Consider the following 26,347-nt stretch of genomic DNA (forward strand, 5'->3'; position numbering starts at 1 on the left):
TCTCATAGAAATGCCCACTCCCAACACAACCCACAGACATCTCGATCTAACAAGCAATCACATTGTTATACTCTGTTCCCATGATAATAGGGAATCAACCTCTAACCTCAGATTAAAACAGGGATGGAAGACCATTTCTAGGTAAAAAGCAAGCATCACGCATTCTCTTACCCACCACTCTGTGCCAAGCAACACAACTCCTATTTTATGCAGCTTCTCCAAGTCACCATCACCTGAAAAACCTGGCAGCACTGGGGAGCTGACTTGCTGCATCAACATACTGCCGTGCATTCCCTTTGTCCATTTAACATAGCAACTTGCTGTCTCAGCTCTTGGACTTACAACCAGAAGCTTTTCAGAGAGGGCAGTGTTATACATGTCTGCATGTTCAGTGTCAGACACACAGTTGGGGTTTAGGACTGATACAGACAATAAGGTTGAGCTTCCTTGGGATCTTTTCCACTATTTTTCTGAGGCAGACTGCTAAACAAGCCGCAATATTAAAAAAAAAAGTGAAAATGTTGTTTTCATTCACTGCATATCTCCTGATGATATTAGTATCTGTTATCAACTCTCTCAAATCCCTCCATGTTACAATAATTTTCAGTATGGTTACAAGATACAAAGTTTTTCTGAAATTTCTGTGATCAGGATACATAACGTTTTTCTGAAATTATTTCAAGCAGTTTTGTGAACATCAGCTTCTACAGCTTGGATGAAATTTGTTGTCTTAAAAGAAAAAAAGATCATATATATAGAGAGGAGGATTACCTTCCCTTAGACGCTCAACCACAAAAGTGAATCCAGTAGTTCGCGGATGTAAGACGTACTCGTATTTCTGCAGTCCACTCTTTTCAGCGAATTCATTACTGCGGGCTTTGGTATTGGCTGAAGGAGAGAATAAAAAGCACCATTTTCTATTAATGTGCGTTGTAGACCAAGAATTAAATATAATTATCATACGACAGGAACAGTACAACAGTGGTTCACACAGTACAAATGTGCAACAGCTTTTCAGATGGAGGCAGACTGCAAGTATGCTTTTGGTTGGCTATAGTATGGTATGAGGAAGAGCAACGTGGATTGCAAGAAAAGCCTTTTTACCCTCTCATTTAATTTTTAGAAAATAATCAGCAAATCTTTCATATTTAGCAAATGCAATCTGAAATCTAAAAGTTAATGTCTGTTAATAGTTCTCTGTACACTTCAACAATCATTTTACAGTAAAATGTTCTAATTGGCTCAATTATTTTTTTTAACTCAAAAGGCGCAATGCCTAGTAATGTAGGTTTGATATTATGTACAGAAATACCCTGAGGTCAATGTTTAACGACTTTAAACTTTTTTTGGAAAGAAAACATTAAATGGAGGAAAGAAGTTAACCTAATACATTAAAATAGCACTTTAGATCTTCATTCTGAACTTGACACATTTTATTCATCAACTTGCACTGCACATACATACGCTGTTTTAATTTTTTGATCAACTGCCTCAATGTGGCAATATATGCTTGCTATGCAGAGCAAGGCATCTGGAAAGCAGCATGGCTAAACCTTGTGTCAAATGTGTTTCGAATCTTCGGCAAAAAGAAGTCTCTCAGGAACAAATCAAACAACGGCATTTCAGAGCCAGGTGCTAACAGAGCCCACTAAGCAAGGAAGACGTGGATACTAAAGTGAAAGCTTCTGAAGACGGGCGGAGAGGAAGCAATTTGTTCTCCAGTGATGTGCAGGAGCCTCTTCCAAGCAGCCTCAGTTAGCAGCCAAGCAGACTGTGCTACCTACACCTACTCCTTCGTTTTGGGTTCTGCTGTGCCTCATCTAGGGGCCAAAAGGCAATGGACACATGCACTGTTCCCTTGGCAACATGGAAAAAAAAAAATCAGTTTGATCAACTAACTTATTCAATAACTAATATTTATATAGTCTTACAGGTGTTTTAAAAGACAAAATCCAGCAACAGATCTATGGAACAACTAATCCTTGCCTAAGCAACATCTAATCTTTTTTGAGCAGAAACAGCTCTTTTTTTAAAGCGTTCACAGTTAACAAGGATGGGAGATAAAGTAATAAAGAACATATTGCTGCTTAATAATTTAACAGAATTGATACTTCTAGGTAGGTCCTTTCCCTTACAATCACCATCATTTTTCCTGTAAAGGAACAATAGCACAAGTGGACAAATCAACAGTAGTGCGAGTTTTTGCAGTAATGCAACTTTCTTGCACCTTTTTCTCCTAAATTATATGAGCTCTTTGTTCATCAACAAATGTGGGTATGTCTCCTAAAGGACCATGTACCTATTAATAAATGCTATATAGCATATCCATATACTGAGTATTTTTTCCCTGTGATCTATTATTTCCATTCATAAGAGTACTGCTTTTCATACATGCAACCCTTAGGATTTAGTGCACAGATTTCCTAACCATGTGATTTGGAGGAAAGGAAAACTATTGCATGGTAGCCAAGCAGGTGATTCAGCAAAGTGAATCCAAAGATGTAATGCTTGCCAAATTGCCAAAACATCATATTTTCAAGTATTTGTACATCTTCAAAAAGCATTGCTAAAAGTACAGAATGTGTGAAATACTAAAATTACGCTTGGCTATGTAACTTAAATTTATCTTCGCTTGGACTTTATGTCTTTATGGCATTATGTCTTTAACCAAATGATCAGAGTATCTATTTTTGTCTGCTCTACTACTACTCCATTCAATGTTGAAAAAGGACTACTCTGAATCAGCGACAGGAACTTGCCTTTAGGACCCCTACCTCTGTGACAGCAAAACTTGCAAAGTGAGTCATGACCAAGAATTGGAATGGCAGAAAATGCAAGAGTCACCTGGTAATTATTAAATGTTCCGCTGAAAAGCTGGATTCTACCTCTTAGACATAATTGTATTGCACTATTAGCTCAACAACTTAAATTCTATTTTCTAAGAAATTATATAATTGATCACCAATAGTGTTCCTATAACAAGTATACAAGTCAAGAGTTCCTTTCCAGATTCTGTGGTGATTCAGGTAAAATGCTTTCAATTAATTTATCACAAAGTTTTAAGCTAATGTATTGTTTCTGCCAAAGGACAGAGGAAGTGTCATCCTTATTTTCTGCATATCCAAATTTTGGTTTCACATTGGAACACCTACAACCTGCAAAGCAAGTCAATCAAAGCTTTGAGGCACAAATGCCGTGTCTACACAAAGCTAAGCAGTCTCAAAAAATAATAATAAATCTAAGTCTTAAGTGTCTCAAACTGCACACAGTTCATGAGCACTGGAAAAAAATCCTCTCCATGTGTCTGCTCACTAGTACTTTGTTTCAGAGGGATTATGAAAACCAATTCCTTGGTATTTGCAAAACACTCCTACTTGCACCACAAGAAAACCAAAAAGTGGGTAGATTTTTTTTCTGAGCAAGACCTAACTGATGTTGCAAAAAAGGTTTAGGACCTCCACTGCCCATTGCCTTGAAATAATCCTCTTCACATCTCCTCTTAGTGCACCTCCCAGCACTTGGAAAGAACTCACTGTAAACATCTGTAAAACATCTTCTAAATTTCCCTTTGCTACAATGCCTTTCTAAAAATGTGTGAACAGCTGGACACTGGCACACCGGCCAACACTCTTCAGCTATTTCCTGATATTTGTATACTTGTCTTGCCTCTGGACTGTAAGTTTTATATAACAGAGATTGTTCCCTTCCCCTTTTCCATGACCCTAGTGTAATGGGATTTTAGAACTAGAATAATGCTCCCAGCTCATACAATGATCGTTGTCATCTGGAAAAATCATATCCCTCTTCCCTTCCTAACAACTATCAAGCCACAGGTCTTTGTGCATTAAACAATATTTATTATAGCAAGCCAGGAAGGTCAAGGGGTTTTGATGCTATCCTGAAAGCAAGGGTAGAATATGCTTTTACTCTACTACCAAAAAGAATAATGCCCTTCCTCCTCCTCCTGCTACTCTTAGTTTCTTACTCTGCTATTACTTATGGACAAATGCACAGATTGCCACCTTATTCGATCTAAGCACCTTGGTGCCTGCTGCTGTTTGGGATCCCTGTGCGAGAAACCTGTGCCAAAACCTGCTGAGGGAAATTCAGAGTAAGTCTCCTGATCAGCACTGGATTCCACGAACACGACAGAAAATGCCATGTTCCCCATTATATGAAGCCTAGAAGTTAGAAAACTGATCCAGGAAATCAGAAATCCATTTTTATAACCTCTCCAAACTAAGGGAATTCTCACAGCAAACATCTCTTTAAAATCCCTTCATCAATAGACCAGGCTACACTGTCAGCACTGCAAAACTTATGCAGATGCCTCATAATTCTGCAGTCCAGATTATAACATTCTTAGGTGAAAGAATAAACAAAAGTGAAAGATGCCTTTGTAAGCCTCATAGTGAAAACACTTCCTTAAAAAGAGGAAGCATATGTTCTCTTCTTTGCTTCCAACCAATGCACATAAATTGCAAAAAGCAGCTCTTGAAGCAGGGACGGGAAATGAGCTCAGTTTGGTCGCTCACATCATTTGGCTAAGGGTAATGCCCGTCTTGCTTGCTCTCTCTGAAAAACATGAGTAAGCATTGCTTTCTAGAAACGAGTATTTTCTTTCTTACACTGCACTTAAGCCAAAGTAAATGTACCCCCTGAGTTTTTGCTCATCATTCCAATTAGGTGTATTTTGCATTTTAACTCCTTAGTTCTGTTTGCTCCTATGATAAGAAAGAATAAATAGAATAACCTATTTTTATGGAAAGCTGCCAGTTTATTAATAGAGGGTGATGTGGGACCTCTCCTGATCCAGAACTGCTTCATGCTCTGTCTCCTCTGGTCTCGCAGTGATGAGCCTCTCTTCCAGTCTCTTTCAGCTAATACATGCTGCTTCTCAGAGGGTATGTTTTCTGGGGTGGTAACAAGTACAAGAAGTCCAATTTAGACACTACTGCAGAGCAACTGTCAAACTACACAAAAGAACAAGAATATAACAGTTCTGGCCATAACCTCTTACTTTTTTTTGCACCTGTACTGCGTTTGGTACATCATTTGATTACATTTTTCCGCCCATTTATCTCAAAATTATGTGGGTAAATCCCATTTAACACATTTTTAAATTATGGGAAAAGATCAGAAAGTCAGCACTTTCTAGAAGCATCATGCTTCAGAAATTAATTTAAAGTAACTGGAAGAAGAAATTATGCTAACACATTTTCTTGATTTCTGAGTTAGAGCTTTAAGAAGTTAAATTGCTTTTACCCCTGAAAATCAGAAAATAAAGTGAACAAATTATTTTTTTTAAAGTCAAGTTATATTTTTAATTTGTGAGCTCAATTAAAACAAAAATCTCTAGAATTTTACTTTGATGAAAGCCAGAATGCAGTAACAAGCTGCATTTGTGCGAGTCTGAAGAGTATTTGGAACTAAAACTCCAAGACTCAATGAAAAGCTCTCCATGAAATATGTGTGCAGTATTAGCTCCTCTCAAACAAGCTCACATGCTTTTGCAGATTCAACATTATCCAGGCTGATGTGTTTTGCTGGATGTCACCCAAAAGAATTATAAACTTCTCTCATCATTCTATTGGAAAGCCGATTCTGACAACTTTACAACTATTTCTGATCAACTCTCAACCTTTTTTTTTTTTTTGCTAGTACTAGTGCATTGAAATTTGAATATTAAGTACTACTTTTTCCTTTAAACTGACTTGTGATAAAAGCATGCATGTACTTTGATGACTTCAAATACTCTCAAATTATATTGGTGCCGGACAGTGAAAGAATAAATGAGTACTCAAAAAAATCTCCCGCAAAAAAATAATTTAAAAATCCCTCATTTATCTGTATAGGTTTGCACACAAAGCATAAAAGCTATATTGGCTTACAGTTCATATTTCAAGAAAAAAATTAAGCAGTTGATCTTATTTGTGCTACTTTCAAGCTATCACATGTTAAATCAACCTCTACCGGTGCTTCTGAACAATATTTTTTTTGCATTACCAAAGTACATCACATTTACTAGAAAAGAGAAAAATCCAACTACCATTGTTATGGCAAAAAAAAAATCCCCATTGTTACCTTCTAGATGGAATATTGTATGTGATCAGCATCACAACATTCCTGGCAAAATCTGGGCTCTAGCAAGCTTTCCTACTTGCGTTTGAGCTGTTCCTCAAGGAAAAAAGGTCTGTGCAATCACACTCTGTCCACCTGTTCCCCTTAACTTTTGAAGCTATTGCTGCCTGCAAACAAAGTTTGACAGAGACAAGAGATTCAAAGATAATTAAGCCTCACAGGAGTTTTAGAAAAAACAACAGCTGAGTAAAGAGGAGCCTCCAGGAATAGAGATCTTAATAACGGGAAAAGCCAGGGCAGACTCCATGGGTATTTAGTCTGTCAGGGCTTTCAGCACAGCATGCAGCAGTCCATCGGTTAACGCAAGTATTGGTGAGGATAAGCCGTAGTACATGATGCCTCTTGCCAAGACAGCAGCAAATTTGTTGAGGAAACGTCACATGGACGGAAACACAAGGAGAAGTCGGAGGGAAGAAACGAACATGTATAGGGATGCAGACACAAATCCATAGGAAATGAGGCCTTAGCAGGCAGAGGGCAATACAGCAACTTTTTTTTGTTATTGCTTTCTGAAGAATTACTACAAAGGGTCTTGTAAGGAACACCAAGAAAAACAAAAGTACAAACAAAATGGTGGGTTGTAATCCAGCTTTCCAGAAGCACTAGATTTATGGTTGCTTTGTTTTCTTCAGGGCTTCAGAAAGTCTGGCTATATGATTATCTGCTGAGGGCTTCTTTGTAAGCAATTACAATAAAATACCTTTGATGCACTTAGCTTTAACCTTGAAGTACTCCAGAATGAAAAGATGACCAACCTATCAGAAATAAGTATATAATTATTACCTCAAACCCTATACATTCAGTCTGCAAATACATTGTTCAGGGGTCATGACATTAAGATTTTTTAAATTTATTTACATAGCCTCTTCCACTGCAAAGTACATCATCAACATGAAGTCAGGCAGTGGCCCCTGTATAAATAGTCACGTTACATTTCTTTGAAATCTTCCATTCTCAGAAACCTGAAAACACACAATTTCTTATAAAAGGACTAAATCTATTGTTGTCATGCAGCCACTGAGAGGATAAAAAAAAAATGATAGCAGCACAGACCTGCAGAGCAATTCAGCTGTTCAGTGTAGTACATGTAAAATGTTATTTTTCATTTTAAGCACCAGAAGAATTTTGTTTTCAGAAGTAATTAGCTGTTTTGGAATTTGGCCAGAAAACAAAAGCCATTGCCTCTATTTTTGCAAAATGTTCCCTAGGATATTGAACAACCATTCAGAACAAAACTGCTTTTTATTTCTTATTCTAAACAATGAGGTTGCAATAGGTCCTGATATGTCATTAACATAGCAGTTTTCTGAAAATATTTTTTCAAAATGTTACACAAATTACGTTATTATGTTCTATCATCCTCATATGGCATAAACTTATTGCTTGGTCAGGATTAGCTTGCCAAGGGATTTTGCCCTGTCTCCTATAATATTTTAAAATATATGAGCTAATGTTTCCTGTGAAGACAATTAGATAGTGGTAAATACTTACTTTCACAGAAAAAGCCCCAGGGTTTTGCCTGTCTTTATACGTCATATTTGTGCATAATAAGATATCAAGGTGGCATTCATTACCAATGGAAAGTTACTGAACACTGGAGATTTTAACACAACAGAAGCCAGCATGGCTGCCCAAGGAAGCAGTGCCCTATCGTCTTCCTTGCCCATCACTCCGTCCTTCCCAACCACACTGCTTCCTCCCTGGGCTGGCTCAATAAATTAGGGGAAAACGATCAGCACCCATCTACGGTGGCTTAAACTGACTTCAGAAGAGCAGCACAGTTAGTGCAGATATCCATCTTACACTGCAAGGTTGAAGAGTACATGTTACATGTGCATGAGGAAGGAAAACCAGAACAACGAAATACCTTTAAAAAAAAAATCTGTCAAAAATCTGTGTTCAGAAATCCAAGTAGAGATTTTTTTTAATATTAAGTGAAGAATCTTGTCTGCATGAATTCCTCAGTAGATGGTATCCACAGCATATAATTAAATTTAGTCCAAGTCATTTACATCAGTACAACAGCGGAGAGAAAACCTTGCGTTTCCTTAAGCAGCTCCACATTCAGGTGGGAGCATCCCCACACCACTGCCTTTGGGACTCTGCAGTGCAAGTGTTAACACACTGTGGCTGTCTCAGTCCTCAGCTAATTCTTCTTTAAAACTGCAGTATGAAACTTCCTCAGGTCTTTAAAATCTGTTGCCTCTGAGGAATATTGGGAGGGATTAGAAGGTATACATTAATTATGGAATAAATAGCAAACAATCCAATTCTTTCAATCATCTTGAGATGGAAACACCTGTTCAGAAAGAGAGTGTAAGTGACCCAAGGAGGAGTCTCCTGATTTCATGAATAAGCTTAAGATTTCATCTCAAAACTCAGAGCTAGGAAGGTACAGTTGTTCATGAATTCAAAGAAAAAAAAAATAAATAAAGTGAGCTAATTTCCATCCCTCTTCCTAACAATACAAAATACCTAATTCAACAAGAGATACCATGTGAAGTAGTCCAAGAATGTACAATAAATTTATTTTCTTTTAGGAAGGCTGATCAAATGATGACAATTCCCTAGAGTATGATAGCATCTGAATACTATACATATTAATTTTTAAGAATATCGGGAATACAGAAGAAAAAATAGCAATATATGTTAGTTATTTTTATACTTTGTCTGGTACTTACTGATCTGACATTGCAATAAAGTATGATTTGAGAATATCTGCAATGGAAAGCATTAGTAATCTTTTAAATAAGCTAAAAGGTAGAAGTTCAATTGTAACTGATTTTCTATTTAAAGATCATACTGCAGGCATGAAGAACCACAGAACATTCATACAACATTTTCTTTTATTGGCAATTGAGTTGTCTTCAACACTGGTTAGCAGCTTGCTACTGATGCCATAAGATACCTGTATTAAGGTAGATATTTTATGAAGAATTAATGCTACAGAATCTAACTTGTTACTCTTATGATAATGTCAACATTTGTTTTAGGGAGGTATTTTTCTTATACAGGCAGATACAGGCTGCTTACATGGCCTAAGAAACACGTATCTCCATTTTCTCCTCTTAAAACATTAGGCAAGAAATTTAGTAGAATCATTAGTTCTCCTCTTCAATCATTCTTCCATAGGTCTGAAACAATTTTGCAGTGTTTGCCCCAGTAATACGGAAAATGGGAACATGCAAGTGATTTATTCCAGGTCTTGAAAGCTACTTTTGCTAATGCAGTGTACATACCGTACTGACCAATATGAAGCCATTTCAATCATCAGATGCTTTGAAATGTAACAGTCATTTCAGGAAGACTGGCAAAGCCTCTCAGTGGAACTACGTTTGTGCCTCTCAAATGCATCAGCACATATGATCATTAACTATAATTTCTACTGCCCATGAGAACCCAGCCTTACTCCTGCCTTAAAGTTTTTTTAACTATTTCCATAAACAACAAAGAATTTCCATATTGAACATTCCATGAGAAGATGACAAATGCAGCCTACCTGTGAGATCAGTTCCTTCTGGAAAGATGAGGAGTTGTAGTGGTTCACGAATGTCACAGAAATAATCCAGCATTTTTTCAAAGTGACTCTTGTCATCTTCCCACTTTCTCTGAATGAAAACAAAGGCAGCAACCTGCATCGCCCAGCCTGAAGTTTAAAAAACACACCTTTAGTAACATTTCACTCTGATACTTCCACAGTGTATGTTATTCCAAAATATTTTATAAATTGTGTTAGACACAACATTTTAGTTACTGCCCACCTGTCCTCACCTCTGATTAAGAGCACTTAGTTACCTTGTAAAAGGAGTTTTGGATAGGAAGGAATGCATAATCCAAACAAATAAATCTAAATAAATTTGGAATGGCTACAGTTTTGCAAAACTCAAATTACCAGAGTTAGAAAGCAAGAATAGGGTCAACGCTGTCATGAAGTATTTAAAACCATGGCCCTCACTATAATATCCTTAATTGCTTCAACACTGATTTGCTCCAGGGAAGGTGCTGCCCCTACAGACAAACATCTCAGCAATGCACTGCAGGATAAAAGAAAGCTGCATTATACACATTTGCCCTTAGTAGGGCATATTAACCACCTGCATTGTGCAGAAAATATCTATTGTTTCCAGGGCTTTATTACATATACCTTCTTACAATTTTCATGAATAATAAAAGCAAATACAAAGTTGTTCTTTACATTGATTACAGAAAAATTTGATATATACCCATTTGTTTGTATTAATACACAAGACAACTGTGAAGATTTAGAGCCTAACATCAAACTGACAATGTAATGCAGTGAAATAAATGAAACTGCTGCTGAGCCTGCAGCTCAGGGGTCACACACCATTATCTTCAATAAACATTCTTGGCTTTTTTGGCACAATTTCCTATACAATATATCATGTAATATTATAAGTCCACTAGTTCAGACAGCAGGATGAAGAATCAGGGCTCCAGTTCCACCACACGCCCATGATGCTTCCCTTCTTAAACAGGGCTCAGAGGAGCATGACACTGCCTTACCACTGTACTTGCCTAGCTTGTATCTCATCAGAAAACCTGCAGATATAGATACTCCACATCAAAGAGAAAACATGACAGCTTCCCATTCTGCTCTTTGCTCAGCATGGTTCTCAAAGTCTGTTTTTCCTTTGCTGGTGACTTACAGTATGTTATTCTTGCACTTTATTTCAGCTCCTCTTTATAGGGATTCCATTCTATTCTGTTCATGGCAATATCTTACCAGGGGCATATGCTAGATAACCACTTACTAAAGTCACCAATTTTTAAACTAACTTCCTAAGTCAGTCAGCCTGGATAATGCATTAACCAAGCTGCATAATCTCTTCTGTAATGGATAGGAATCATAGAATCATCACAGAATAGTTTGGGTTGGAAGGAACATTTAAAGGGCATCTAGTCCAACCCCCCTGCAGTGAGCAGGGACATCTTCAACTAGATCAGGTTGCTCAGAGCCCCGTCCAACCCGACCTTGAATGTCGCCAGGGATGGGGCATCTACCACCTCTCTGGGCAACCTGGGCCAGTGTTCCACCACCCTCATTGTCAAAAATTTCTTCCGTGTAGCTCGTCTAAGTCTACCCTCTTTTAATTTAAAACCATTACCCCTTCTCCTATTGCTAAAAAGTCTGTCCCCATCTTTAACATAAGAGATGTTAAAAAAATTTGTAACCTGTATCATGGGGTAGATACTTTTGATTTTTATATCAACTAAACAGATGGAGCATGCATAACTAACATGCCTTCTCCAATCTGGGCCTAATGAGTCTCAGATATCCAGATAACTGAATACTTGAAGTGGTTATGTGAACTAAGAAAAGAAATGCCCAGAATGCAGTCTCAGCAAGTATTTTCAAATTTGCACACTGTACTTGTTAAAAGCCCTCTGTAAACAAAAATAAACTTTGACCACAACATTTTATGTGCATCTAGGTAAATATCACGTTCCCACATCTGCAGTGTCAAGGAGTATCAGTACAGCTTTATCAACAGAGGCTATCCGTGTTTAAACAAATCATTTGCAGGAAAAAACAAAGGTCAATTTTAAAGTAGCTGAAAAATAACTTAACATAATTTAACTATGCTTTCTTCTGGCATTTATTCATCTACTGCTACAATAAATTTCACTACAATGGGGCAAAATCAATATTTTAAATTGAACTTATGAGGGCTTCATTTTCACACTTGTGTTACATAAAGAGGACATATTTTCATACCAAATGGTGCCACAGTACTTGGTTCCTCTAGAAAATACATGGAAATGGTATGAAGCTGTGTCAGGGGAAGTTCAGACTGGACACTGGAAAACGTTCTCCACTGAGAGGGTACTTGGTCACTGGAACAGACTCCCAAGGGTAATGGTCATGGCACCAAGCCTTTCAGAGTTTAAGAGGCATCTGGATGATGCTCTTAGTCATATGGTTTAGTTTTAGGTAGTCCTGCGAGAAGCTGGGAGCTCGACTTGATGATCCCTATGGGTCTCTTCCAACTTGAGATATTCTATGATTCTATGATACTTCATCTGAAATCAAATTCATAAAACTGGGCACAGCAAAGGAAAAAAACCCTCTAAGCAGAAACTGAGATGTCTTGTACCATACCATTTACAACTCTGAGGACTTTGGTGCTGCATGGGACAGAGTAAAAACACACAGAGATTAGGAAAACTGTGCTGTGGTTTTGATGTTTTCCAATCCTTCTTATCTCTCAGCCCAGACCTTTTCTGTTGTTTTATATACTCTAGACACAACACGTAAATCAGTTTATGCAAAACCTGTACTGTGCTAACCCATTTTATTGCGTGGTATCACACATCAAGCCTAAATTACTCAGTCCTTGTGTTCTCATTGCAGCAGAGTCCGTAGGCAGGAAGAAGGGAAACGAGAAGCAAAGTAAATGCTCACTTGGGAAGCCTGCTGATACTTTGCCAGGTCAGCAGCTCCTTAGGAAGAGTGATTTTGACCCACAATAGGAAGGGAGCATGGAAAAAACCTCACTGCCAGATCCCACCCTCTTCCCCACTCTTCTTCATGCAGCACATGGCCTTAAATCATATGTAAACTTGCATATAAACTCTTTCTAGTGATCACTCTTTAACAGTACTGTGAACATCAAATCACAAACACCTTTAGCTACTAAGAAAGCTGTGGCTTGGATGACTTGTATTTTACCTGACTAAACTGCCTTAAAGCTGAGGATATAATGTAGTAGTTTCCCATTCCTGTCCTAAGTAGCAGTGTTATATACAGGCTATGAAAAATTCAACAGAGGCAGTAATTTAATGACAGTAGGGTGGTGGGGAGGGGGGAGAAAAGAGAGGGAAGGGAGTTGGGATGCATGCAGTTTTTAAATAAACAAGAGGTTTGATTTTCTAACCTTTTCAATAGATAACATCCAGCGTTCTGGAAAACTTTTTCTTTCTTTAAGTGTATATCAAGTGAGATAAAACAGTCCCAACTGCTCAAATAAGAACAGATTATCTAAGAGTCAGATGACTAAGAGTAGAGGAGCCAGGTTTTCCTCACCGCTTACCCCAGCACAGCACACTGCACCGAAGTATTTTACCATCTATGAAAGTGGAAGAATTTTCCACATTCACCCATGCTTTAAGGCCTCCAGTGAAAGGCAACAAACGCGTGAATTACTGCCTTCAGCCAAACCCTGGTCCCTGCACCGATGGGGAAGAATGCCTCCTGTTTACGTGTCTCATGTCCCACCGGATTCAAGCGGGAAAGGAAACCCAGCAGAGGCTTGAGGACACATGCCTCTGAACAAAGCAAAAGCAGCTCTTGCTTTGATTTTCATTCCACGGTGTTGTCTGCATTGTGCTGCTGGAAAAACAACACATAACAAGTCCGATGCACAACGTGGGATCCGAATGGGAATGCACAGAGAAACAAGAGGAATTCAGTAAAGCAATGGGCAAAACGTGAGGTTTTGCTAAGCAGCAAGGTTTATGAATAAGCAGCAGAAGGAAGTACTTTCTCATGTGCAGCCTGCAGGGAGACACGCTGTTCAGTTAATTACTGTTAAGTTTAGGTCAACATATTGTCCAAGTAATTATATTTTGCTCTTTTGCACAACGTTTTTGGTCATCTAAAAGCTCCCAGGCAACAGCAATTTTCCTAGCAAAGGCATCATTTACTTGACTGGGGGGAAAACGGTTGTCTTTTGATTTGCAGATTCTTGAGAATCAGTTATACCAGTTCTAATCATCAGTTATAAAAACACAGCAGAGAAACAGTGAAGCTAAAGAAATTGTAACAATGCAACCTACTTCTATGCTAAAACAGTCTTCTTGTAATGGACATTTCTGACAACTAACATTGCCTGGAAAAGTATACAAAAAGCATCACACTGCACAGCTCTTGTTCAAAATTGCAAAAAGCTGCAGCACAAAAACCTATAGATAAGAGTAGCTAGACACACTGACCTTTAAATCAACTTCTCAGAGCTGAAAAAATAAAGAAGGCAGCTTCAAATCTCACGTAGCACATACATGCTAATGATACATACTCCACACTTTAGTACGGCTTTATCAGGACATAATTATACACAGAAAAAAAAATGACACTTACACAAAAAGGAATGCCTGCTGTTGAACTAGAGAGATGTGCTGTACATAAGAATTTCCTTACTGCCTTAGGGATAAAGCAAGTTATAGCTTATGCAGGTTGAGAAGCTGCAGCATTGTATTAAAGATGCTAGTTGCAAGTATAAAGCTTTTTAAACTCTTAAGATTCTGCATTTCTGTTTTCCCCACCCCAAAATCTTTTAAAAGAAAATAAAACTTGAAGCTGAAATTTCTTCACTGTGTTTTCATTGCAAAGGTTATTTGAGCAAAGGGAGCAAGTAGATACGAGGGATGGAGGTGGCAATAAACAAAAGAGAGAAAGAGGCGAGTTATGCAAAAAAAAAGTCTTTCTTTGGTTTTCTAGCACTATTTTATGTACATTTGCATAAACCTCTCAGAAATTAGATATCTCAAAAAAATCATGTCTCTGTAGGAGGAATATCATAGCTGATATTAAAAGCAAAGATACATCAAGAACATGGTAACCATGTATTTCGTATAGGAATGCAACAGAACAGCTAGTAATACTAAACCCCCTGCAAACAAATTCAATAAATGATTCAGAACTATAGAAGCAAGTAGGAAAGTAGAAGGTCTAACTATGGGATTTCTGTATTACATTCATCCATCTTCCCTCTTTTCTTCCACAGAGTTATTCACTGATTTTTCATATCAAAAATTCTTCTGGTCAAAATTAAAAGCATTATTTGGTCTGCCTGTATTCAGCAGGGATCTGGTCCTGATCAGGCCTTTTGAGGCAACAGTGAACCATATGTCTAGGCTTCATGAGGGAAATCACTCGGAAGCACATGATCCCACTGTACACAAATTATTGGGTTCATTAACAGTTTGTTAGTCCAAGTGTTTTGCTGCATAAAATATCCACAAGGCAACAGCCACACAATTCTGAACGTTCCTTCTTTTAAAGATGGGTAAGTATTAAAAAGGCATTAGCACACAGAAAAACACACAGGAAGCCAAGGCTTAAAGTTACTGTGCATACACTGTTAAGTTTTCATCAGTGTATTCTGCTAAACAGATTTCTGAATATGCAATAAGAATCAAATATTTTAGTGTTTTTTTCTAGATAGTTGTATATCAAATAACCCAAAGCAAATTAAAAACTAAAATATTTTTAAAATTTTATGTAATGGTTTGAATGCACAAACTAGGCAAATGAATACAGAAATGCTTCTTGAAATAATCTTGTGGCACACAATCTCTGCTCCTGGCAATTTTTTTTTAACCATACTCATTTCCAATGATGTAGTTAATAGGAGTACAATGAATTGAACAACTACTATCTGATTTGGTGATTTCTTTGAGCAAATTAAAAAACTAGCTATGAGCTAAAATTCACAAATATAGATTCACAGTAGCACTCCTAATTTTATAATGAAATATGTGATTCCCTCTATTTATTAATTTGATTCAATCTGTTTGTAAAGTTGTCTATTTAAACACTGGTATGCTTTTGCTATTGCCTTGACCTATCAGACTCTGACCGTTACTTTAATCTACATCTGGTTTTAAATTATTTTTATGGTCACGTTCAGTTTACATTCAGACTATATATTTCATACATGTATATAATACATAGTCTACTTTTTACTTGGACAGAGTATCATCTCTTCCAATGTATATGAAGCTTAAACCTTTTTTCTTACTAAGGCAACTTAAGTGAACAAACAGCAATGTTAGAAACACAGAATTTTAAGGTAACTGAAAAAAAGAAAAATATTCTGGCTTTGCTCTGATCAGTTTTACCTTTAATTTCTCCGTATTTCTCATACATTTGTTTCAGTACCAAAGCATTCTAAATTTTATATTTAAGTCACATGCAAATGTTAATACTTTCTGTATTTCCTTCGCCCTGCTTCATTCTCTTGTTGGAGAATATAGTATGTGCCAGTAGAAACCTCAGCTTATTGTTTGTTTATAATACAGTTAGAAGCTTCTTCAAACCATGTTTACAGTACAAGATTTACTTGTCAGGGCAATAACAATGTTGTCAAAAAGCTAGCCAGATGCAGTGGCCTATGTCTTAACTGTGAAAATTGAACTGTGAAACCTTCTAGAAAGGATATTCCATTGAAGAATTGATACTTCTCAGCCAATACAGACAGAAAAAAAAAGTGTGAAAGTACACAGGAAAAGATCATGACAGCAGTAGTTAGCAGGATATATATGTATATAAAGCACCCAGACAGAGGTACACCATGCTCTTGGAAAGTATTCTTTCAGTACTCAATTCCTTAAATCATGGATCAGAATGATGCTTTTTGGACAAGTCATACTCAAATATTCATTCTATTTCCTAAATTATGTAATTTTTATAGAATATGGACAATCAGTTGATTACCGTTGTATTAGAGCTGCTTAGACAAAATCTTTGTGCTAATGTGCTACAAATGCCATTAAGGAACATTAAACCTTTTCAGTTACAATATCTACCTTAAATTAACACTTCAAATTTGATTTGATGTACTGTGTAAAATCAGAATAACATAACATTACTCAAAACTAAAGCAAACTAAAGCAAAAGCTTAAGCCTCTAGGATGGTTGGAAAGTTGCTTTTTCTAATGCATTTTAAAAATACATCAATACAGTGAAACAGTGCACGAAATACTAAGTATTAAAAAAGATGAGTCTTGCCCAATACGTATCTGGAGAAAAGCCCCACGTCCTTCCAGATCTCCAAAGACAGTAAAGAAACAATCTCTGGCTGTTAGATCATGGGAAAGTGAAAAAACCCTAAAGAAATGCATCTGAAAGTGGCAGGGTGCAGTGCGAGTCTCTCCGATGGATGTGTCATCTTTACCACAAGTCAGAAATGGTGAGAGATTTTACAATTCAGTACCTGTTTGGCAGGACTGCATCCTCTTCAGATACTCCATTTCCTTATGGCAGGACTGTGAAAGTGAAGAGCAGAAAAAGGAGTGGAGACTAGACAGATGCCTAACGAGGCAGCAGAAGAGAACCTAATTAACGTCTCTGGCTGTATCTCTGTGCTGTGGACCCATAAAGGAGGGAGTTTCTTGCCCTGTGCTCCCAGACTCTTTTGATGGCATTTGGGAGAGGCAAAGGGGGCAGAAAGAGGCTGGAGTTCTTATTATACAGAAGGGATAAGGAAGGTTTAAATGGAATATAGGTTAATTATTTTTTTTTCCTCTGAAAGATTTGGGAGAATTTCTGTGGTATTCATCCACAAATATTCCTATCATGTCTTTCCTGGATTACCGAACAAAGACAAGAGCCAGCTGGAAAACAGACACCTAAGTCTTTTCTTCCCCACAAAAAAGATGCATGTGAATTTATAGGCAAATTAAGCTGCATTTTTGTTTCACAGTCTAATCCTTCCCTCACACTTAAAACTTCTTCAAGCCAGTCTTGTGTATCTGTCTTCACCATGAACAACTGGTAGAATAACAACTGTGCTTTCCATTAGAGAGCATACTTTTCACCTTCTACTTTAAAAATCACGCAGGGTAACAACTCTAAGGTAATTAAGTCTGGCAGCTCATAATGGAATTGCTAGAAGACAAAATGTCACAGCTCCTCAAGACTCTCATTTCAGTTCATTTTAACATAACAAAGATACTTGAGATATGAGCTATACTAAAAAGTTCAGTAGGTTACACTCTTAATTTTTTAAGCCGATAAGCTCTATTGATAAGAATTTGAATGCAAATCCAGCTATAACTGGAACAAAGACGCTTTCTGCTGAAGTATTTATATCCCTACCTACGGAAGTAGCTCTGGCAGCACAAACACTTCCATGGCAATATAAATGCGTACAGATTCCCCGCAGCGTGCTGTTTTAACTATACTTCAATTGAGTTAAGTGCTAAAATTTTCTAGGCTTAGCAACACAAATATTTTACTTCATGGTAGCTGATCCATCATAGCTGTCGGTGTGCATGCTCTTAGCCCATGGCAAAAGCAGGATAATTCGAGTTGTTTTGCCCTGCTTCATTGAAAACTAAGATGACTCAAATTACTTTGAATTTGCTTCAGGCAAAGCTCGCACACATGGACAGCTATAATGGATCAACTGACATGCAGTAAAAGATTGGTGGGGCTAAGGCCAGTGCTGAAATAGAGCACAAATCCTTTTTTTATTTTCCCCTGGCACTTAACGCAACAAGGGCCAAGCCTAACTTGCGCCTTTGAGAGCTACAACACAAGCGACCGGATGAGTGAAAAACAACTAAGAAGCTCCTACATCTACAGTCTCTTCAAGAGCAAAGTTAGCCACAGAAGAACTTGAACACAGAGATGAAGATGTGGGCAGAGTTACCCAGTTATCTCTGCTCCCAACTACTCCAGGTTTGCCTGCTTTGCTTATTCTCCTTTTTCCTTTATCACCTTGTCCTTTCCTAACCTGTTCCTGCCCCAATTCTCTCCAGCTATAATTCCCTGCTTTAGTAGCCTCAGTGAGCCTTCTTAAAAATAGTAAGTCTTCCAGATACGTCCATCAATGGTGCCTGCAGCACCTGCATACTTTACATGCATACACTGAATTACGGTGTTATTTATCTTTTCCATCTGCATTAAGCAAAAACCAGAGTGAATATTACCTCACGTAGCATCCAGGCACTGACAATAACCCCTTTAGTTACCCTCTCTCATTTTCTCCATTAATTTATCTAAGAGTCCTCAAATTAAACCCAAATTTTAATTTATTTTTCCTGTAGATGTTGAGGTACTTTTAACCACTAAAATCCAAATATTACTACAAGCCCACCAATAATTAAAATCCTATTTAAAACAATGAACACATGCAAATTGTCCATCATTAAAACATCTCGATTTCCAGTGAAGCATTACTGGTTCATACCACGACAAGACTTTTACAAAATAAACTATTAAGATAAAAAATTAAAAGGATGCAGCTAACTACTAATGATTACCTGGTCATCTGATACTACTGTGTTATGTACCTACTTGAACAATATGTATTACACAGCCTACGCTAAACACAACTGCATCATAGTCCGTATCGCTTCTGATGCTATCCCTTATTAATTGAGACTAGGTGAGAATATTTATTGTATATATCTATTGCAAGTAGTGTAGAGCAGTCGTATCTTGTCAGACTACACAAGAAACTGTCAATGTCATTCGAAATTCTCCTTGAAAACTGACACTGCAGAATGTGTCAGTAGTTTCTGATGATGTCAGATGAGAAACTGCAGCAACAACTAAGAGTAGAGTAGTGCTCCCTCGAGACACCAATGTTGGCAAGTTCTACTGAAACGCTGCAAGAATGTTTCTGAAATTGAGATTACTGAAATGTAACACCTCTTTTCGAAAACTTTACTGCGCACAATTTATCAAGCCAAAGCTACAGTTCCAGGAAGAAAGAACCATCTGTTTTAGTTTGGGCTTCTTTTTTTAAGGCTCACCTTTAATCAATTTAAATTTTTTTTCATACACTGGAATGCAAAGAATTAATAACTTCAGAACTAGATAAGTGACTCAGTGCGCCTCCTTGAAATACTGACTGCTCTGATTTTAAACACAAGTAACTGGAAAATAAACTGCCTACTTGTAATACAGACTCATTAAATCTGATACCTTTACACTTTTAACCTCCAAAGGGGGCAACAAGGACTCTGGATCTGTTTGCATTCCAAGCTTTGCCCTTCACCTACTGTATATACCACTTGGATAAGTATAATCTCTCACAGATCTATTTTTACACCCCAACTGGGATAGTACTTATAACAACAAAGGTGCAATGCTTAATACTCACAATGTTTTCAGCAACATGGAAATTAAAGGGTTGCATTATAAACCTGATCTTACACATAATTTTAAACTAAATACTTGTAAAAAAAAAAAAATCCTTTGAAAGACAAGAAAAAAATGTGCTGAAAGCAATACAGTATATTCATTCAAATAATTCTCAAACTCAAAGTAATATTACCATTAGGTAAAGATTTATTAGATGTTACATTTAGCCAATATGGCAATACTTCCCTAATCCTATACTTTTGCCTATGTAGAACTAATTCTTATAAATATATGAAAAGATGAAACTGAAAGGCATGATGAAAGTAGCTGTTGTAATTTCCACAAATATCATACCTTAAATTATCAATATCTAAAGTATCAACTATAGGTATAGTGAACTGTACCTACAACTGAAACTGTGCAGTTGATTTCCAAGTTATCTTCTTGCCTTTAGGAGCTCATAAGATAAACAAAACTTTTATGGGAAACTACTGGTCACAGTTTAACAAAAACAAAACCTGACAAATACCTATTAAAAGGCAATCACATAACAGAGCAGGGCCATGAAGAAGTGGAGAAATTCTACTCATTGATGAGATTCAGGGTTTTCCACTTTGGACACTGTTTCCTGCTATATTCTGCACCAAACTTCACACAGACACATGATGAAATATTTTCTGTCAATCTTAATTTCATCCAAGAGTCTCACCTTCCAAGTATCCCTTAATTATGTGGCTATACAGAACACTTTATTTTTCCAAGAATCTACCACCCAAAACATAGGCTGACTGAACACGGAGACACATATTTCGAAGGCCTCTTTTCAGATACACTATGATAAAATAGAAGCTGAATGTTTATGATTTTAGACTATCAAATTATGGCTTGAGTGAAGGATGTAGTTTAGCTGGATTCCTCTCCTGTGACTAAGAGCGCAACATTAACAGTTTACAAAAAAATAACCTAAAATTTATAACATTGCAATGAAAGTCCTCAAATCCCATATGTTGTGCAGGGTGCTTAGGGATCTGACATATAAATAGGGGTTCACAGCGCCACAGATCCAGGCACCCAATCGACTGCCAGAAATTGTCATCCTGTAACGCAAACAACAGGAGTAAATGTCTGCCTGTGCCACTTCTACCATCACAGCCCACAAAGTGGGGTATGAGCCCAGAATTTCTTAGTGGCTTAAGCTACTATGTAGGACTATGAAGAAAAATGGCATCGTGGTCTGTTAGCTTTGACCTGCCACAGCTCCACCTGCCTGAGTCTACTCATCAAATCTATTAGATGCACTCAGTTTATGCACAGAACTGAGACTTGAAAAAGTAAAAGAAATCAAACTCTAAACAACTCCTGACACCCTTTCAGGAACCAATTTTTGCTAAGCATGCAAGCTCCTGGAGCTAACCTTCCAATTCAATTAAAGGTATTAACAAGCATACATACAAATGTTTTGTTACAAAACAAATATACGCTACTTTTGGAGAGATAAACCTATTAATCTTCTTCCATCACTGCTTTAAAAAGTTGCATTTGCAGCTGATTTCAGGATTTCAAAACATCTCTGCTGTATTATGAAGATAAAACATTTATCTAAATATGTATTTTCTCATTTCCCGTAACGTTGAGAGAGATGTCTTTTGTCAAGTAAAATTGACCTTAACGTTTAACTGTTAGGGGAAAAAAGTATGTTACCTAGTTGTAGCTCTTATTTAAGAGGACTAAAGGCCCAGCAAGTGAATGCAATAACAGCGCAACAGTATGAGAGTTCCTCCGCATGGAATCCTGCCAAAATTATCTGTTCAGATAAATGGCCTAACAAAAGGGAACCATAAATAAGGTTACTCTTTCAACATCATAAAGTTGACGCATATCCTGCCCAGGCTAGTTTTGTATAAAACAGTAAATAAATCTAAGAGATAAATAAAACGCAGAGAAATGCTTTTATTTCAGATAAGTCTGCCTATTTATTCAGAAACCATTCGCATGACAATTTTTGGCCTATCTGAAACAATTTCTCTGAGTATGTGCAACTCTGATCCGTTTCCAGCCTACATCACTATAAATACCGATTATTTCATATCCTGTACAGCATATTTTGCATTACCAAGTTCAATTTAAAACTACAGTTACTAAAATGAACCATCAACTTTGCAATTGCCTACAGTGCTTTTTCTTCCTATTTTTTGGCTAAATCTTCTCAACAGTATAAACTGGATAATGAAGAAAGAAGCCTGATGACAGCATTTGCAATGTGGGGTGAAACAACACCAAAAACAAAGTGTTGAAAGAGACTTTGAAAAGACTCAAACTCTTTTTTCATCATTTTGAAAAACGCTTTCAGTACATAAAGCAGAAATATTTTTACCTATAAGCAACTGCAGCACATGCAGTGCCTTTAAGAATAAATGCTTAAGCATGTAGGCTAGGCGTCTTCAGGGAGATTTATTGTTTAATCAATAGGCACATATTTTACACAAGTTTTTTTTTTAAATACTGAAATAGAATTTAAACCTAGGTCATTTAACAGGCTACGTATGGTGCTGGGCAATATTTAAACACATTTGCCTTTCAAGTGAAAAGGTTTAGTGACCTACCAAATCCTGGAATGCTTTTGAGACTGGATTTGAGACAGATTTTTTCAAGTCTGAGGTAGCTGTATCGCAGCAGGCAGTTCCACAGGAACATCCAGTCCATTCGTGTGCGATGGTTCATGATAATGACACTCCTTTCTCCAGGAACAAATCCGTCACCAGTGACAATCACCTTGGCACCAAACACCATCTCCAGCAAGGCCTAGAAATAATATCTCAATATTATGGCTTTTCTTCCCAGAAGAATTATATCATTTCACTTATTCACTCACATTATCACTGGTAAACAAACTTCTGACTGTTTTCTAATAAAGCAGCCAGCTTTCCCACAGTAACAGTTAGCTGTTTAATGGAAGAAGAAACAACAACTGAATAGCACTTCCTAAAAAGCACTCTCTTACAATATCCAACATTGAATTTTCTTTCCCCCCGTTTTTCCCAGAATACTATCATGTAGGAATAAAAGGGAATCTCTATGGATTACAATGTAGTAGGTAAAATCTAAGGATAGACTGGCTGCGCAAATAATCTGTTGCTCAGTACTGTCAGGGCTGGGAAGGCATTAGAAGCTGCCTTGCTTTCTGCTTGGGTCCAAATGGTCAACACGTTTGTGTTTGACTTCCACTTGCAAAAATGGCTAGAACCTAATGGCAGAAAGAGTAGCTGACACAGAAACCCCAAATAAGCTTGAATATAGTGTAGTGATGTAGACCTAGGTCTGTACAACTCTACAGTGCTACCCTGAAGCCTGGGCCTCCACCCTACAATTATCCAAAGGCATCAACCACCAAATGCTGGTACACAGTCATCTCAGAAGTGCTGTCCCAAAGCACGGCATAAGCCTCAAACTTGGAAGGACACAAATGAGCCAGTGATGCTAGAAGTTCACCTATAAAACATGTTTCTTGCTTTACCTGCTGTGTGGCTCTGAAGGTTCAAGTTATAAATCATATGTTGGTGGTTTATCAAAAGAAAAAAAGCAGGCAATAGCTACACTATAAGTTTAAGAGGGCCTGGTTTCATAACCTGGACAGTTGGAACAAATATATAACTAGACTAATTGTACATAACATCAGAGCCCAACAGCATGCTCTGGCCATGTTCACACCACTAAAGTCTCTCAACCTCCAAAACAAGGTGGCCACATACAAATTGCCTATTGAAAATGGCTTTGACCCATGACCATTCCCAAATCATGCAAGAAAGTGTATGGAGGAGTGTTAGTTGCTTACAGCAAAAGATCAGGACCACGTAAATAATTCAAAAATATGGATGACTGAATGCTAGTGCCTTGCAACCTTTTAACACCTAGTGGAAACAGTGGAAATGTACAAAATCCCAAGGAAGTGAGGCAGACAACAGATATTACCTAGGAGTATGACTTAAGGCCCTAAGGTTAGGGCCCCTGGCAGGGCACTGTCCAAACCAGTTAGCACAGAAAAAGAAACCACATAACATGACTGGACATCTAGAGGAATAAACTTAACAACTGGCCTTAACATAAAAAAAAGGAACCCATTCAAATTACCTCCTTATCTTCTCTCCCCATTCTTCCTCCAGAAAAAAATATATGAGCAGCAGAAAAGTCTGGGGATTTAAACAGAGCTCTAGAACGTAAAGCAGCTTTCTGTTCTGTGCATATTTCTGCCACCTCTGTGCCACAGAACCTCAAAGAACACAAATTTCTCAGTTTAAGTCACCTGTAAAACTGGAATGACATTCTCAACAACCGCAAATGGCTTGAGACCTCAGAATGAAGTGTTATATGAGCCAAACATTAATAATAAAAAATACTATTAATAACTCAGCTCACTGTAATTCTGGCAAAGGTGTTTGCTATCAAGAGTAACTATGGACCACTGCAAAAGCAGAACAGGTCATATAGCTCAAAATGGTAAACAGTTTTCAGAAAAGAGAGAAGCAGCCTTTTTTGGCTAGTTTAATAAGAATCTTATTACATATTTAACATCTAGTTAAACATAATAATGAACAGATGCTCTGTTCTACATACCCCAATGCTACTACAAGCTGAACTAAACTGAAACAGTTAAGACCCACTCACTGTCCCATCCTGCTGACTCTGCTAGAAAGGAAAAAAAAGGTGTCAGAGGAGTGAAGAAGGTCAGTGTTGCAGCCTACACCTACACAGGTCAGGGTCAGAGTTTCCCTGTTGGAGTCCAACTGGTCCAACATCAGTTTATTGTTTGGAGACACAAACTCAAGTACCTACTTCTCCTGACTAAGAATGGAGTAGTGTAAGGACAGAAAACTAAGGCAGTTTAAGGACAGAAAACTAAGGTCTGAGCCTCAAAAAGGTTAGGTGCAAAATTCTTTTCAGACCCCTTTGCTGAACCAAAATCCCCAAGATTCTTATAAGACAGAATCCTTTTCACAAAAATATTCAAGTTATTTTCATTTAGGTCCAGTGCTGTCTGAAACCAAACTTCTAGACGGCAAAAGTTATCACAAATTAGTTGTAATAATCCAGAATTATAAAGCCCAGTTAGCTAATCAAATAAGAGACCAGTATTTGATTCTGGGGAGTTTGCAATTTTAGAAAAATTGAGAGACAAACAGGCAGAAAGGATCCATTTTATGACACTATCAGTACTCAGCTAAATTTCATCACAGCAAGAAATAACAATCCCTCTATTTCCTTTACTGGTATTTATTTCTTCCCTCCTAATTTCATCGCATTTAGTAATGATGAAAAGGACAAACGTATTAGAACATGGAACAGCTCACACCCCTTTAAAACACACAAGTCAGAAACAGAGAAAGCAGAAATTATTTGATATGTAATAAAGATGAATCTTCCTTTATGCCATAAGACATGTATTTCTGCACACCAATATAGCATTTTACTTCAGAAAAAGTATAACAAATCTTTAAAGGCCTATAGGAACAAAGTCCCTTGGCTTTTTGAAAACGGATGAAGAGACAGATCCCAATCATACCGCCTTTCCTTAGGAACAATTCAGGAAAGAGCTTTATTATTGTTTTCCAGACTCCTATAGCTATAAAGTTGATGCAGTATACATGAGGAAGACTATTTCAAGGGGAAGTTCTTCTTTTTCACCTGAAATCATTTGTCTCTCACCTACAAGGACTAAATTCTAAGAGGATTAAGTAAGAGAACAGTCAAGGTCAGCAACAATGTACGAGACAGTGAATAACTTTCATAATTAGATAGCTGGAGCACAGTTGAAAGAAAGAGTAAACTCCCATAAATAAGACAACTCATTTAGGAAGTTTGTAATTTAAGAAGTTCTCCTGCTTAGTAATGCTTCACCTACTCTTCTCTGATCAGCCTCTAACTGACACTGGATGGAGATGTCATGGAAAGGCCTTTTCAAGAGTACAATTAAGACATGTTATTAGCTTACATATAAACTGTGGAAGAAGAGGAGGACTGTAGACAGGCACACAATCTGCAACACTGACCTAAAACCAAACAAAGTCTACATAGATAGTAAGTATGTTAAGGGCTGTTTTGACAAAAGCATAAAAAAACTTTAAAAAAAAATTCAATTAAAAGTGTCAGTGAGCAAACTAATTCGTGGGATTATGAACATTTGCCCAGAACTTGGCTCATAATGCAACTTACCACTGGGAGTGTGAGCCAAGTGGCCACAACGCAATCGGTGATCCAGCGATACCAGGCCGGTGAGATAAACATCAAAGGTAGAAAAGGTCCAAGCATGAATATACTTCCAAAAAAACTTCCCAAGAATAGTGCAAGTACAAAGTATATCCCTTTCCATGACACCAT

The 26,347-nt window shown here is 37.4% G+C and overlaps 1 protein-coding gene across 1 annotated transcript; it reads right to left on the reverse strand.

Annotated features, from left to right (window-relative positions):
- Nucleotides 1-771: 771 nt before the first annotated feature.
- LCLAT1 (lysocardiolipin acyltransferase 1) lies at nt 772-26,347 on the reverse strand (the record flags this gene model as incomplete). The annotated part of the gene is made up of 4 exons (XM_010284957.1): nt 26,183-26,347; nt 22,579-22,777; nt 9,641-9,787; nt 772-888 (listed from the first exon to the last, which is right to left on the reverse strand). Coding segments are annotated over exons 1-4 (628 nt in total), but the record flags the coding sequence as incomplete, so codon positions are not given.

The sequence above is a fragment of the Phaethon lepturus genome, unplaced genomic scaffold (genome assembly GCF_000687285.1).
Source record: "Phaethon lepturus isolate BGI_N335 unplaced genomic scaffold, ASM68728v1 scaffold16234, whole genome shotgun sequence".
In the NCBI taxonomy this organism is placed as follows: domain Eukaryota; kingdom Metazoa; phylum Chordata; class Aves; order Phaethontiformes; family Phaethontidae; genus Phaethon; species Phaethon lepturus.